Source organism: Microcaecilia unicolor, chromosome 12 (genome assembly GCF_901765095.1).
Source record: "Microcaecilia unicolor chromosome 12, aMicUni1.1, whole genome shotgun sequence".
NCBI lineage: Eukaryota > Metazoa > Chordata > Amphibia > Gymnophiona > Siphonopidae > Microcaecilia > Microcaecilia unicolor.
Window position 1 is genome coordinate 67418019 of NC_044042.1, and position 17229 is coordinate 67435247.

Genomic DNA, 17229 nt, shown 5'->3' on the forward strand with positions numbered 1-17229 from the left:
TAGGGTGCCCGGTTGGTGTCCTGGCATGTCAGGGGGACCAGTGCACTACAAATGCTGGCTCCTCCCACGACCAAATGGCTTGGATTTGGCCGGGTTTGAGATGGCTGCCATTAGTTTCCATTATCGCTGAAAACCAATGCCGGCCATCTCTAAAGCCAGCCCAAATGTCAAGTACAGTGGGGGAAATAAGTATTTGATCCCTTGCTGATTTTGTAAGTTTGCCCACTGACAAAGACATGAGCAGCCCATAATTGAAGGGTAGGTTATTGGTAACAGTGAGAGATAGCACATCACAAATTAAATCCGGAAAATCACATTGTGGAAAGTATATGAATTTATTTGCATTCTGCAGAGGGAAATAAGTATTTGATCCCCCACCAACCAGTAAGAGATCTGGCCCCTACAGACCAGGTAGATGCTCCAAATCAACTCGTTACCTGCATGACAGACAGCTGTCGGCAATGGTCACCTGTATGAAAGACACCTGTCCACAGACTCAGTGAATCAGTCAGACTCTAACCTCTACAAAATGGCCAAGAGCAAGGAGCTGTCTAAGGATGTCAGGGACAAGATCATACACCTGCACAAGGCTGGAATGGGCTACAAAACCATCAGTAAGACGCTGGGCGAGAAGGAAACAACTGTTGGTGCCATAGTAAGAAAATTGAAGAAGTACAAAATGACTGTCAATCGACAAAGATCTGGGGCTCCACGCAAAATCTCACCTCGTGGGGTATCCTTGATCATGAGGAAGGTTAGAAATCAGCCTACAACTACAAGGGGGGAACTTGTCAATGATCTCAAGGCAGCTGGGACCACTGTCACCACGAAAACCATTGGTAACACATTACGACATAACGGATTGCAATCCTGCAGTGCCCGCAAGGTCCCCCTGCTCCGGAAGGCACATGTGACGGCCCGTCTGAAGTTTGCCAGTGAACACCTGGATGATGCCGAGAGTGATTGGGAGAAGGTGCTGTGGTCAGATGAGACAAAAATTGAGCTCTTTGGCATGAACTCAACTCGCCGTGTTTGGAGGAAGAGAAATGCTGCCTATGACCCAAAGAACACCGTCCCCACTGTCAAGCATGGAGGTGGAAATGTTATGTTTTGGGGGTGTTTCTCTGCTAAGGGCACAGGACTACTTCACCGCATCAATGGGAGAATGGATGGGGCCATGTACCGTACAATTCTGAGTGACAACCTCCTTCCCTCCGCCAGGGCCTTAAAAATGGGTCGTGGCTGGGTCTTCCAGCACGACAATGACCCAAAACATACAGCCAAGGCAACAAAGGAGTGGCTCAGGAAGAAGCACATTAGGGTCATGGAGTGGCCTAGCCAGTCACCAGACCTTAATCCCATTGAAAACTTATGGAGGGAGCTGAAGCTGCGAGTTGCCAAGCGACAGCCCAGAACTCTTAATGATTTAGAGATGATCTGCAAAGAGGAGTGGACCAAAATTCCTCCTGACATGTGTGCAAACCTCATCATCAACTACAGAAGACGTCTGACCGCTGTGCTTGCCAACAAGGGTTTTGCCACCAAGTATTAGGTCTTGTTTGCCAGAGGGATCAAATACTTATTTCCCTCTGCAGAATGCAAATAAATTCATATACTTTCCACAATGTGATTTTCCGGATTTAATTTGTGATGTGCTATCTCTCACTGTTACCAATAACCTACCCTTCAATTATGGGCTGCTCATGTCTTTGTCAGTGGGCAAACTTACAAAATCAGCAAGGGATCAAATACTTATTTCCCCCACTGTAACTATGATTCGGATTATCCTTTCCAATGTGCATCACCTTGCATTTGGCCACAATAAATTTCATCTGCCATTTGGATGCCCAGTCTTCCAATTTCCTAAGGTCTTCCTGCAATATTTCTCAGTCTGCATGTGTTTTAACAACCTTGAATAGTTTTGTATCATCTACAGATTTGATTACCTCACTCATCATTTGATTTCCATATCATTAATCAATATGTTAAATAGCACTGGTCCCAGTACAGATCCCTGTGGCATTCCACTGTTGACCCTCCTCCATTGAGAGAAATGACCATTTAACCATACCCTCTGTTTTCTGTCCAACAACCAATTCCTAATCCACACCAGAACCTTACCTCCTATCCCATGACTCTTTAATTTTCCCAGAAGTCTCTCATGAGGAACTTTATCAAAAGCTTTCTAAAAATCTAGATACACTACATCAACCGGCTCACCTTTATCCACATGTTTATTCACGCCTTCAAAGAAATGAAGCAAATTGGTGAGGCAAGACTTCCCTTGGCTGAACTCATGCTGACTCTGTCCCATTAAACCATGTTTGTCTATGTGTTCTGTAATTTTATTCTTTATAATAGTTTCCACTATTTTGCCCGGCACTGATGTCGGGCTTACTGGTGTAAAATTTCCTGAATCACCCCTAGAACCCTTCTTAAAAATTGGTGTCGTATTGGCCACCTTCAAATCTTCAGGTACTATGGACAATTTTAATGATAGGTTACATATTACTAACAGCAGATCAGCAATTTCATGCTTTAGTTCTTTGAGTATCCTTGGATGTATGCCATCCGGTCCAGGTGATTTACTACTAGTTTGTCAATTTGGCTCAGTACATCTTCCAGGTTCACCGAGATTTCTTTCAGTTCTTCTGCATCATCATCACCCTTGAAAACCATTTCTGTTACAGGCAGATCTCTTACATCTTCTTCTGTAAGGACAGAAGCACAGAATTCATTCAGTTTCTCTGCCCTGAGTGCCCCTTTTGCTCCTTCATGATCTAACGATCCCACAGATTCCCTCGCAGGCTTTCTGCTTCTGATGTACCTGAAAAAGTTGTTACTGTGAGTTTTAGCCTCTGCGGCAAGTTTCTCTTCATATTCTCTTTTACTACTACTACTACTACTATAAATCATTTCTATAGCACTACCAGTCTTAGCCTTCTTTATTAATTCTTTGCATCTGAATTGCCAGTGTTTATGTTGCTTGTTATTTTCTTCATTTGTGTCCTTTTTCCATTATTTGAAGAACAATCTTTTGGCTGTAATGGCCTCTCTTACTTCACCTTTTAACCATGCTGGCTGATGTTTTCTCTTCTTTCCACTTTTGCAAATACGTGGAATGCATCTGGACTGGGCTTCCAAGATGGTATTTTTGAATAACGTCCACGCCTGATTTAGTGTCCTAACCTTTGCAACCAATCCTTTTAGTTTCTTTATAACCATTTTCCTCATTTTATTATAGTCGTCCTTTCGAAAATTAAATGCAGCTACAGTAGATTTCCTTTGTGGGTTTATCCCAGATAGCTCAAACTGGATCATGTTATGATCACTGTTTCCCAGGGGACCCAACACCGCCACCTCTCACATTATGCCCTGCACACCACCAAGGATCAGATCCATTTATTACATCTAGAAATGTTATCTCCCTGGCACTCCCTGATGTAACATTTATCCAGCCAATATCAGGGTAATTGAAATCACCCATTATTATAGCGTTGCCCAATTTGCCAGCTTTCCTAATCTCCGTACTCCAAAATATACAGACATCCAGTATAACCTGTACTATAAATTGTGCACAAAATTGTGCATGAAGGAACGCACTAAGGAGCATGATATGCTCTTTATGTGAGCTCTTTTGGTGCATGTCAGCTGTGTGCACTGCAGAGGGCCTTTCACGATATTAAGGATGAATGCATACTTCAGTTCTGGGGGGTGGGGCAGTTCACAGGCCTCACTATATATATATATATATATATATATATATATATATGAAAACAAATTCTGGGGGGCAGATGATGTCACCAGCCCAGATGGACCTCTGAGCTCTGTGTGCCCTGTAGTAAAATACCGGGCTATTACTGGCATTGGGCAGATTTTGGCGGTATCACTTGCATAGCTTGAGACAGCTATTAAAACTGCACTTTTGGAGAAAAAATGTTGCAGTCCCAGAGACCTACTCCTAAGGAATTTGCTTACAAGCCACAGCCGCATTTTCCTCTTTTGATGGCAGCAAAGATGATGTTGGCAGATGGAGAGCCCACATCTACACAGCAGCAGAATGCTGAGCAGGAGTAGCTAGCTACATCAGCTGCTATAGCAGAATTGTATGAATTTCGGGAGCTTCTCCATGAGATTAAAACAGACATTAAAGCAGTACATTGCAGAGCTCTCAACATTGGCTGCAGACCTCCAGGGGGGAGATGATTGAGTTAGGCTGGAGGGTGGAGGACTCTGACTTATGTCCTCCACCCTGGAGGAACACAAAGAAGCCATTTCAGCACTGGAAACCTCTTTTTCTAATCATCAAATGGACCATTTTCTCCTCCTGGACAAAGTTGAGGATTTAGAAAATCACAGTCGTCGCTCAAACATTCAGATTCAGGGGGTTCCTGAGACAGCAGACTACACTGACTGTGAACTGGTGGTCCAAAAAATTTTGTTAGCATGCTTCTGATGGCAATCAGGTTGTTCTCCCTGATCATATAAAGCTAGACAGGGTTCACTGGGTCACTAATCGCCCATGGGTGAATTTGCCTTGAAATATTGTGGCCAGCTCCTCAGATTATAAAACCAAAGAGGCTGTTCTCTGTTCCACTGAAAGGCTCCAATTACCTGGGATACTTAACCGATTGAGGTATACCAGGACTTTACTTCACTGATCCTACATCGACAGAGTGATCTGAGACCTTTTGACTAAATATCTGTGTGAAAAGGATTTCAAGTACCTCTGACAACATCCATTCGCATTAGCCTTTTATGTGGAAGGGAAGTTGCATGTCTTGAAAACTATGACAGAGGCGAGACTCCTTTTCCCAGATCTGGACCTCTAAGCTCCTATAACATCATCAGAAAAATCTCAGCAAATGGGCAACCCAAAATCCCGTTCAACGCATCCCAAGTGACAGTGGATTGTTCGAGGCAAGGGTAGCTTAACCTATCAGGAGTCAGGCTCAAATCTCTCATCGGAGCAGGGAACCTGGGTTTTTCTCTGCACTCTTTAGAAGCATTTACATTGCTGCTCTTACTAATGAGGCTGTGAGACATCCAGAGGACTTTGTACCTTCTGATTATGAGCCTGTATACCCTGTTTCTTGTTGTGTTCATGGTTGCTTATGTTCCGATTATACGAGTGAATCTTTTGTCATACCTGTGGTAGATCTATCTTATTAAATTGGGCTGTTGAATGGCAGTTCATCCTCCCCTGCATGATCATGCCTCTCTGGGCATGTGTCTCTGTCTTCACTGGCAGGTTTCTATGGGAGGTGAGAGGGAAGGGATTTCAGTTGTGGGGGGGACTGGGAGGGTGGTATTGTTCTTGGCTTGGATTGGGTCATGGGATATTGTTTCTAGGGTATCTCTATGTCTGCTCAAGAGGTGTGGCAATAAAACATATTGTTGGAAGTTCTTAGAGATATATGGTTGACTTAACATGTATGTCCCTCAATGTTAAGGGACTGAATATTTCATGTAAATGACATTTGCTTTTTAAAGAAGCAACATGCTTGGGGGCAGATGTGCTCTTTATTCAAGATTTATTATACAGCAAAATATGCTATGGTACATAGCCTCCAACCGAGTCCGTCCCAAAACTGCAGGTGTTAGTATTTTGTTAAATAAGTTCCACCTCTGGATTGTTCACAAGTGGATCCTAGATAAAGAGGGGTGGTACATTCCTTTAGTGGTGATGGTCGAGGGCTTGTGCTGACTCTCTTCACTTTATATTCTCCCAACCAAAATCAGGTATCCTTCTTTACTCGTTTATCTTGAGGGTATGCTTTTGATAGGAAGAGATTTCAATATCACTCGTTTGTGCACCTTCCTCACACAATGGGGACTGCATGATATCTGGCTTGAGGTACTTGGTGAAGAGAGAGATTATACCCTTTATTCTCCTACACATGATACCTACTCCAGATTGGATATATGGCTAGGAGATTCTTTTGCTCCATAAGTATGTCCATGCAGTTGATATACACCCCAAAACCTGATCTGATCTGATCATGCTCCTATCACAGTTCATCTGGTCTTGCACAGTAGCAGGCATACTTCTATCCTGTGGTGGTTAAATGATGCCCTTCTTGATGACCCGGTGAACTTGCAGCATTTGGAGAAGAATTTATTAGACTATTTGCATTTTAATGATACTACAGATATAACCACCTTGATCATCTCAAAGTGCCTGAAAATAGTGATGAGGGGACATTTAATCTCATTGCAAGCCTCTCTAAAGATACTCGCCAAAAGGAGGAAGCTCTTCAGGATGCAATCCTTTCTTTAGAAATCCTCAGTAAGCAAGGGCAAGGCTCTCCAAAACATCAGGCCGCTCTATATAAGGCTAGATTAGGATTATATAACTTGGAACTCCACACTATTAAAGAACATCTTAAATATACTAAGCAAGAGTATTTTGAATTCAATAACAAGGCGAGTAAGACACTGGTCCATATGCAACAGGTCACTCATAATTATAAGATTCTAAATGAACAAGGGGAATATTGCACAAGGGAAGCAGATATTCAACGAGCTTCCTTAACATTTTATAAGCAGCTCTACACCCCAGAGAATGCTCCATCCATGAAACTGATCGATGCATTCCTAGCGCATCTATCTATCTAGCACCTTTTACTAAGGTTTGCTAATGGATTTAGTGCATGCTAATCATTATTAGCGTGTGCTATATCTGTTAGCACACCTTTGTAAAAGGACCCCTAAGTGACTTGCCCAGAGTCACAAGAAACTGCAGTGGGAACTGAACCCAGTTTCCCAGGTTCTCAGCTCACTACACTAACCATTAGGCCTCTCCTCCACTCCACATGCACATTGGGAAGAATAACCCACATTATAGCTATATGATGCTAGATACAACATTTAGAGTCATCATCACCCAGGAGAAAGATATAGATACCATCATGAACAATATGTTGATTTCTTCTTAGGAAAGAAATAGAGAAAAAAACAAAGGATATCATAATGCCTCTGTATCGCTATATGGTATGACCACACCTTTAGTATTGTGTGCAGTTCTGGGCAATGCATCTCAAAAAAGGTATAGCAGAATTAGAAAAGGTGCAGAGAAGGGCAGTCATCGAGGAGATGGAATGACCCTCATATGAGGAAAGGCTAAAGAGGTTAGGCTCTTCAGCTTGGAGAAGAGATGCCTGAGGAGGGATATGATAGAAGGCTACAAAATCCTGAGTGGACTAGAACAGGTAAATGCAAATAAATTGTTTACTTTTTTTAAAAGTACAAAGGCTAGGGGGACACACCATAAAGTTGCATAGTAAAACAAATAGGAGAAAATAATTTTTTAACTTGGCACATAGTTAGGCTCTGGAACTCGTTGCCAGAGGATGCATTAAAAACAGCTTGAAAAAAAGGTTTGCGTAAACTCATGGAGGTAAAGTCCATAAGCCGTTTTAAAGTGGACCTTGAGAATACCACATCACTGAGGCTAGGGAGCATGGAATCTTGCTACCTTTTGAGATTCAACCAGATACCTGTGACCTGGCTTGGCCATTGTTAGAAGCAGGATACTGGGCTAGATGGACCTTTGGTCTGACCATGTATGGCAATTCTTATGTCTGATGCCTTATGAATAAAGGAAGAGATTGGGGATAGTTGTAGGAGTTTTTACTGACTTCTATGCTGCAAATATGACACCTTAACTATTGCATGGCTCTACAGTAACATATTGCTTCTGTCTGTCTTTCAGAGGTGTGAGCTGTGTCCACACAAAGACGGTGCCCTTAAGAGAACAGACAATGGAGGTAAAAGCACATTCTACTGCTAAGAGTTTAGTGCATTTGCATACAGTAAAATGGTTTCTTGATTGCAGCAGTTGTTGATTCACAACCAATTATAGAGTTCAGCAGTAAGCAATAAGGACTGCTATATATTGTAGATGTTACAACACATCAGGTGTGAAGTTTGCTCTGGTATAAACAGCAACCTTTATTCTCACAATATTGCAATTCTGGAGACGTGATTACTGAGCATGCAGCCATATCCATTTTCTCAGAGAACTATCTATCCATAATAGATCCCAAAGTATTTTAAGCAGTACTTTAAATAGGAAAAAGGGGCAATCATTTTTGTGAACATATATAGTATCAACTTGGGAAGCTATCATTCCAGTCACCGGGTTTTATCTTATTATGAGATCTGTACAAAAAAGGTCAACTCACTGGCTTATTGATTGTAATCTCTGTCAAGAAGGAACTGTCTCATATGTGTTTTGAATACAGCACTGCGTATGTCTAGTAGTGCTTCAGAAATGAAAAGTAGTAGTAGTATATTTGACACGTTACTACCTTGGTCTTCACTCCCAGTCTTCAAGGGAGCTTGATGTGATCTTTCCTATATTTTCAGAGCTTCATGTGTATTGGAGCCTTCAGCATCATTCAGTGTTTACCGATGCCGGGCTCACAAGATAAATACTCTTTTATTTATTCTTCAGAGACACTAGCTTATTGATATATTGTTAAGAAGTGATATTTTTGATTTAGTGCACATTTGGTTTTGTTAGCACATGTTGGCACATTATTGCACCAAAAGTACTACATGGAGTGAGTTACCCAATAAAAAAAAGTGCAGTGTTTCACCCTTTCGTGGTCGTTGAAGTTGAATAAAACATGGGTGTGTTGTTAAAGGTCTGAGGGCACTCCTCCTTTTATATTCAATGCTTTCTCCTGGTGTGTTTGGTATTAAGAAATAGGTGGAGAAGTGATTTTTTATTTATTTATTTATTTGTATCCCACATTTTCCCACCAATTTGCAGGCTCAATGTGGCTTACATTTGCCGTAGTGGCGGTTGCCATTACCGGGCAGAGTTACAGATGGTATTGCGTTAAGGTGTATACATTGTCAGCAAGCACCTCTCCGTGCTGTCCGCTCTCGACCAGCACCTCTCCGTGCTGTCTGTCTTCACCCACACAATTGGGGCTAATCCACCTCCTAAGAGGAACTGCTTCTGCTCACTTGCAAAAAGTAATTATTCACAGTACCAAATTTATCCTGCAGAGTACTTTATTACACCGTGGTACCAGTTGGAAAAACAGTATGTTCACTGTACCACAGCTGTTGGTCTCCGTGCACTTTGCTTCACTTTTCCAACACACCAAACAAACAACAGTTCAGTCTTAGAATTAGCTAAAGACTTGGGAAAACCTGTGGTTCAGTCTATTCCTCCGCTCCTCTCTGCTACTGCCTAGGAGTTAGAGGCATTTTCACCACCCTCATTTGCCAGATACCAACACTCTGACAACCTCCCACAAATGTTCAGACTGACCTCCTTCAGGTAATTAATTCCCACAGTTCCATGAAGCCAGACTGCATCTAGGCAATGTCACTTAGTGGCCCCAAATCTCTGGCTTCTCTCTCTCTGCAGTCTCTTCCTTTTCCACCGCCCTTTGTCCTGAGCAAAAGAACTCCATTTGCTCCTTACCAACCTCTTTCCTTTCGCTTTCCTCTCCTAGTTCAATCTCCTCCCACTCCATGGAGTCTTCCCCACCCTCTCTCCCAGGTGCTGCTCCTCCCCCTGATTATCCTCCATCTCCCAATCACCCCTACTACTACTACTACTACTACTACTACTATTTAGCATTTCTATAGCGCTACAAGGCATACGCAGCGCTGCACAAACAGAAGAAAGACAGTCCCTGCTCAAAGAGCTTACAATCTAATAGACAAAAAATAAATAAAGTAAGCAAATCAAATCAATTAATGTGGACGGGAAGGAAGAGAGGAGGGTAGGTGGAGGCGAGTGGTTACAAGTCAAAAGCAATGTTAAAGAGGTGGGCTTTCAGTCTAGATTTAAAGGTGGCCAAGGATGGGGCAAGACGTAGGGGCTCAGGAAGTTTATTCCAGGCGTAGGGTGCAGCGAGACAGAAGGCGCGAAGTCTGGAGTTGGCAGTAGTGGAGAAGGGAACAGATAAGAAGGATTTATCCATGGAGCGGAGTGCACGAGAAGGGGTGTAGGGAAGGACGAGTGTGGAGAGATACTGGGGAGCAGCAGAGTGAATACATTTATAGGTTAGTAGAAGAAGTTTGAACAGGATGCGAAAACGGATAGGGAGCCAGTGAAGGGTCTTGAGGAGAGGGGTAGTATGAGTAAAGCGACGGGAGAGGTGACTAAGTGGGAGGCCAGCAAGAAGCAGATTGCAGTAGTCTAAACGAGAGGTGACAAGGGTGTGGATGAGGGTTTTGGTAGAGTGCTCGGAAAGAAAGGGGCGGATTTTACGGATGTTGTAAAGAAAGAAACGACAGGTCTTGGCAATCTGCTGGATATGAGCAGAGAAGGAGAGAGAAGAGTCAAAGATGACCCCAAGGTTTCGAGCTGAGGAGACAGGGAGAATGAGAGCCATCAACAGAAATAGAAAACGGGGGGAGTGGGGAGGTGGGTTTGGGGGGGAAAATGAGAAGCTCGGTTTTGGTCATATTTAATTTCAGGTGGCGTTGAGACATCCAGACAGCGATGTCAGACAAGCACGCTGAAACTTTGGTTTGGATGCAAGGTGAGATATCAGGGGTAGAAAGGTAGATTTGGGAGTCATCAGCATAGAGATGGTAGGAAAAGCCATGGGATGAGATTAATGAGCCAAGGGAAGAAGTGTAGATAGAAAAGAGGAGGGGACCAAGAACAGAACCCTGAGGTACGCCGACAGGCAGAGGGATAGAAGTAGAAGAGGATCCACCAGAGTGAACACTAAAGGTGCGGAGGGAGAGGTAGGAAGAGAACCAGGAAAGGACAGAGCCCTGGAATCCAAGTGAGGACAGGGTATCGAGAAGTATGCTGTGATCGACAGTGTCAAACGCAGCGGAAAGATCAAGAAGAATGAGGATGGAATATTGACCTCTGGATTTAGCCAGTAATAGGTCATTGGAGACTGACTCTACTACCTGCTGGGAGTTGTGGTACTGTTTCTCTTGTTCCCTCCTTCCTTGCAAGTGTTGCTGGGCTCTGTAGTTCTCTTCCCTTTTCATCAGTCTCCTCCTCCCTTTTCCCCTCTGATGGTTTTTCTCCTTTCCCCGCTTACTGTCACTATCAGCTCTTCTCTGCCTTCCTTCTACCTCCTCCTTACAACATACATGGTAACATACATCGAACATAACATATATGTGCATACATACATGGTAAAGAAGAATAAATTATGGTATTGTATGTAGGTTCCTGAGTAAGAAATTGGATTATAACATACATTAGGTCATCGACTATAGAGAGACCCTATTCAACATTGGGTTAAATTGGTATTGCTTGATCATTAATATCAAAGAGGTTAATCAGACATGTGATAAGAGATCGGTTTTGTATAGATCAAGTATAGTGTTATTATTTATTGTTTATGGTATGCCTTCTTGAAAAGATCTATTTTCAGTAGCCTTCAGAAGATGGTTAAGTCTTACGTTGTTTTTATGGCCTTCGGTAATGCGTTCCATAGCTGCGTGCTGATGTATGAGAAACTGGTCGCGTATATGGATTTATATTTGAGCCCTTTACAGTTAGGATAGTGGAGATGACCTTTTTGCATTCCTAATAGGTAAGTCTATAAGGTCTGACATATAGGTCGGAGCTTCTCCGTGAACGATTTTGTGTACCATGCAGGAGGTTCAGCTTCAATTCCCAGCCACTGCAGTAGCAAACCTGCTTCTGGCAGGTATAGCTCAGTGGTAGAGCATTTGACTGCAGTTCAAGAAATCCCTGTTTCAAAATCTGACTGCCTCTCTGAGTAGTAGTAGTTAGATAGTTGGTGCCCTAACTAAAACTAGATGGGACATTTTGCTGTTTGTCTGTTGTCATCTATTAATCGTAACAGATAAAGAGAAACTGACAGATCTCCTTTTCTTTCTTTACATTCTTCCTGTAGGCTGGGCCCATGTTGTCTGTGCGCTCTATATCCCTGAGGTGCAATTTGCAAATGTTTTAACCATGGAACCAATAGTGTTGCAGTATGTACCTCATGATCGTTTCAGTAAGGTAAGCATGCTGATCCCTTCAAGCTGACCAGAAACTCAACTGCACACTGTTCCTCTGTATCAAGTGTGTCAAGCTGGCACTTGTGTATGACTTTGTAGGTATGAGATATTTCTTTATAAATTGTAGTGTATATGGACAGTCAACATTGAGTTACTTAAGATACTCAACTGCTTGTTTTCCCTTTAACAGACCTGCTATATCTGTGAAGAGCAGGGCAGGGAGAGCAAAGCAGCATCAGGAGCTTGTATGACTTGTAACCGCCACGGATGCAGGCAAGCCTTCCATGTAACCTGGTTAGTAAGAAATATTTTAGTCTCTAGCCACAGCACAGAACATCTTGAACCTACTTACTTTTTCTCATTCAGATTCCTTTTTGCACCAGTATCCAATGAAACTAGGTCTTAAGAAGACAATTTTCAAAAGCTTACATCTATAAAGTCTGTGAGTACTTTTTACTCTAGACTTTATGTCCATATTCAAAGGCAAATTTTTCATTTTCAAAACTGAGTTGGGGAAAGTATGCAAACAAATCTGCCTCCGCTGTTTGTGCAGGTACTTTTCATGTGTAAACTTATGCACATAGTAACATAGTAGATGACGGCAGAAAAAGACCTGCATGGTCCATCCAGTCTGCCCAACAAGATAACTCATATGTGCTACTTTTTGTGTATACCCTACTTTGATTTGTACCTGTGCTCTTCAGAGCACAGACCGTATAAGTCTGCCCAGCACTATCCAAACATACTTTGGAAATCCACGTAAGCTTATTCTCTGCCCTAATCACACCTTCCTAGTTTGTAGGTAAACCTTATGGTGGCAGTTCTGTAAATTGATACTTTGGTTTAGGTGCCCCAATGCTGTGTGCTTACGCCAATTCTGTAATGGCATCTTAGGTCCAAGATTCTGTTATAGAATACTAGAATAAGTTGGCATTGGTGCGCATATGTTTAGGAACACACACTTATGACAGGCCTAAATAATCTATAAACCACACGCCTAACTTGGAGACACACTTGGCCCGCCCATATCTCATTCATATGTATGCCCCCTTGCAGTTAAGGGCTACAGCACTTAGGTGCTATCTTATAGAATAGCGCTTTATGCACATTGGCACCTATCAATTAATGATGCCTTTGACACACATAAGTGGCTTATAACTCTAAGCGCCAGTTTATAGAATTGCCTTCTTAGTACATTTTGGAATTATGCAGGAGCAGTTTTCAGTGACCCTTCTACGCATAAAACCTTATTTTATACACAGAAATTACTTTGAAAACGGCCCTCTAATAGGGCAATTATTTTAAAGGATATGAGCCAAGTATGTGTGTAAAAATAGCTTATACACATGTATCTGAAGGTTTATATGTTTGGTGCTATTTTTATAAAGGGGGTAGTATGCACATTGATAGCATGATATACAGAAGAATGCAGCTAGAAAAGGGGCATGTTTTGAGCAAGGGGCATACTATATGCTTTGTAATATAAATATGTGCTTATATCACAAAAGCTAGGTGAACATATTTACACCCAGTATCTATGATGCCTAAGCCTCAAACAACAACTTGTCTTTTGGGATCAAGGTGTATGGATTATTGGTTGGTGCTTGAGATCAGCTTGAGAGACGGTGGTCGGTCAGTTCTCCTCTTTATATTACTTTGCTTCTTTTTTAGCTTCATGTTTTCTCTCTGCCCCATTCTTTTCTGTCTCTCCTTGTATGTCTGCTTCATCTTTACCTCTGTGTTTGCCTGGTCATTCTATTTCACTGTCTATTCCCCATCCTCTGTGTCTGTCTTTCCGCATCTGTCTGGTCTTCTTTCCATCAAACACACTCTTTCTTGTCATCAAGCAGATGAAGCCATTATGTATGGGTTGTGTCCATCAACCAGCAGGGGGAGATAGAGAGCACTCAACCTTTCACAGTGCCTCATGGCCAGCCAGCTCCACTGCCTCTTCAGTATTCTCTATCTCCCCAAGCAGGGTGGCTGCAGCTTCTTCGAGCTCCATCAAAAATCTGCCTGGGGGTGGCTCCTGGCTTGCCAGTTGTTAGCCGGGGTGTTAGAGGCTATAGCAGCTTCACTTTGAAGGCACATAGGTTAGCCCTTTCCCTGCCTTACCCATGCCCCCGTGGATGTGGACATATTAGCAGTGGCGTAGCCAGACCTGACATTTTGGGTGGGCCCAGAGCTAATATGGGTGGGCATTATGTATACAGGTATGAGTAGTGTTTCATGGGATATTACAAAATAATGCCTTAGAGTGCACTTGATGAAGGATAAGTAAATAATCTGCCCAACTGTTGTCCTGTGTCATCATAAACTGCGTACATACTTCATGGAACACCACCATTTTAAAATTTATTTTAAAAATTTCTATCCTGCACTATCCCACAATTCTAGGCAATTACTAGACAAACAGCACTTAAACTTGACCAGACATAAGTCTACTATAATGGCAAACACCTCAACACACATCACAGTATCCTGCAAAATAATTATAGCAATGGCACATATTCATCAAACCTTGCTTTACAACAAACGTAAATGCCTGATTAAACTGTGTTAAAATCACCTTTTTTTAAACTTTAGATAAAAATGGCAAATTGGACACTGGCCTAAAAATATTTGGCAGATCTGTCATAGTCCACAGCTAAGATGTTTCCTCTTACAGTTTTCCACTGTAAAAAAGTGTATTCAGATTCTGATAGGACCTCAATAATAGCAACATTGTCAAAATCCATTCCCTGCCAGATTCTTTGTGAAGTAACATTAAATCTTATGAAGCTTCTTAAAGCCTATGTAGAAAACCTTAACACCATCAATTCTGAACACACAAATATCAATAACAGTACCTTTAAAAAGGCAGCAGTGAATATACACAACAGCAATATATGTCCCATTGTAAAAGCCAGACAAGTCAGATTGATATAGGTCCCCACACAAAGCACATGCCAAAACACAGAACAACTCTCACCAATTACAGAATAAAGGATCAAAAATTAGGAATTGTCCCGTAGCCCAGCATCAGCCCCCGAGATGCCAACTTACCCAGTTCCAGGCTGGAAATTTTGGGGCTGTCCTGCATTTCTGCCCACTCCATTCTGTTGCATTATGGGACTCGAAGCACTCAATGGGCACTACAAATCCCACACTGTTTGGGGATATACTACTACTACTACTTATCATTTCTATAGTGCTACAAGGCATACGCAGCGCTGCACACCATATATTAAAAAAAGACAGTCCCTGCTCAAAGAGCTTACAATCTAGATATAAATTCAAAACCAGGACTGCCCCAAAATCTCCAGCCTGGAACTGGATAACTTGGCATCTCTGCAACCCTGCCCTTCCCTACCCTTCATACCCCAGCATCAGCCCTGCCCTTGCCTACCCCTTTTCCCATCCTTCCTTGTATCTCGACATCAGTCCTGTCCTTCCCTCCCCCCTTCCCCATCCCCCCATAGCTCAGCATCAGCCCTCCTCTACCTACTCCTCATAGTCTGGAAACAGTCCTGCCCTTCCCTCTCTCTTCCCCCATAGTCTAACATCCCCTCTTCCCTTCCCAATCACCCACCCCCACCCAGAAGCCCAACATAAAATATATATATATATATTTTTTTTTTTTTTTGTTTTGTTTTGTTTTGTTTGTTTAACCTAGCCACTGCAGATCTCACCCCACCCAGAAGACCACCAACAGGAAATATACAGCTTTTCTTTAAACTGAACATTGTGAAGACCACACGCACCCAGAAGCCCATCACCATTAAATATAAAACTGTTTTTCTTTTCTTTCTTTCTTTTTTATTACCTGAGGCCAATGCAGAGAAAGTTTCCTGTAGATTTCAGAGAACACTACAGCCCCGATCAGTGTGTGCAGGTGGTGCAGTGTCGGGGAGAAGTGGGGGAGTAGACTACTGACTCACTCCTGGTACCTGGGGCTGGAGGATAATGAGTGCCCAGATTTCCCCAGCTGCTAAGTTCAAAGCAGCACTGGTCTCCGGGACTTCCTGACTTTGCCACAGGTTTGGGTCCTGGGGGCTGACTGAGACCTGAGCTGTGCAGGATCCATGATCGCACAGCAGGGGCAAACAAACATCAGTGAGTCAGTGAACACTAAAAAGAACTGCTTACTATTGCAGCAGCCATGTGGAATGGAAGCAGAACAGCTGAGCCGACGGAGGTAAGCACCTTAAGAGCACAACATGGAACGAACTAACAAAGACCCCGATGCCCGACTCCAGAGTCCAGAACAGAGTAAAGTAGCAAACATGGCAGTACAGCAGGAGGGTTGCTACTTTGCTTGCTGATGGTCTGTTGTAGCACTGGTAAATTAAAAAAAATAACACCAGAACTGCAGGGCTCAGCTCACAAGATTTGTTTCGCTACTTTCTACACATAGCTGACTGAGCTAAGTGATTGGAGCAGCAGCGATGTGATGTGCAGGGCAGCTGGCACCTGATTGGTGATCACTGAGACTGGGTGGGCCTGGGCCCACCCAGGCCCACCCGTAGCTATGCCCCTGCATATTAGCTTGCTTTTCCCTGTCCTTTCCCACTCAGTGGATGCAGGCACATTGGTTCGCCTTTCCCTGCCTTTCCCACTCATCTGAGCCTCCGGAGTTCTTATTACCTCTGCTTTCCTCACAGCGTTTAAAAAAAAAAAAAATGGAACAGAGATTTTCCTTTGATTCTTCTATGGGACCGGAGCTGTGATACTCGGTCCGGTGAGGTAAGAGTGTTTTCTAACTCCTCTGGGGTGGGCCCGTGATCGGGGCGTTTTTGCGCGAAACCACCATTTTGAATTTTCCCGCCGTTTTCGGCGATGGCTGCAGAGAATGTAAAGCGCTGTTCCCGGTGTGGCAAGCGCAAATCAGCAGCGGGGCTCTGTAAATTGTGCTGTACAGGTGTAAGAGCTGGCCCGAGCATGGCGAGCGATGATTCTTCCCGCTCAGAGCTGGCAGCGGACGCCATTTTGAATTCTCCGCATAGCGCAGCCTCCGTAGAGACGGAGAGCCCTGAGCCCGGGGGGGGGGGGGGGGACCTCGAATTGAGGCTATTCAGGGAGTGGCTAGCCCTGGACGGGATCTGGGTGCCCATGGCGAGTTTTTCTCCCCTGATTTTGTGTTATTATTGCATAAAGCATACATGCTGAAAAGAGGTCTCCCTCAAGGGTCGTCTGAGGCCCCTTCTATTGTCCCCCCCAGTGGATTCTGGCCTGGGACTGCCCGCTGAGGCTATTTTCCCTGATAATTGGCATAAA

The 17229-nt window shown here is 43.3% G+C and overlaps 1 protein-coding gene across 1 annotated transcript in view; it reads left to right on the forward strand.

Annotated features, from left to right (window-relative positions):
* Positions 1–17229, forward strand: part of MLLT6 (MLLT6, PHD finger containing) — a 360336-nt gene that overhangs the window by 44761 nt on the left and 298346 nt on the right. The window contains 3 exon segments of the mRNA XM_030220707.1: positions 7715–7769; positions 11865–11974; positions 12164–12267. Coding sequence (XP_030076567.1) covers positions 7715–7769; positions 11865–11974; positions 12164–12267 — 269 coding nt within the window.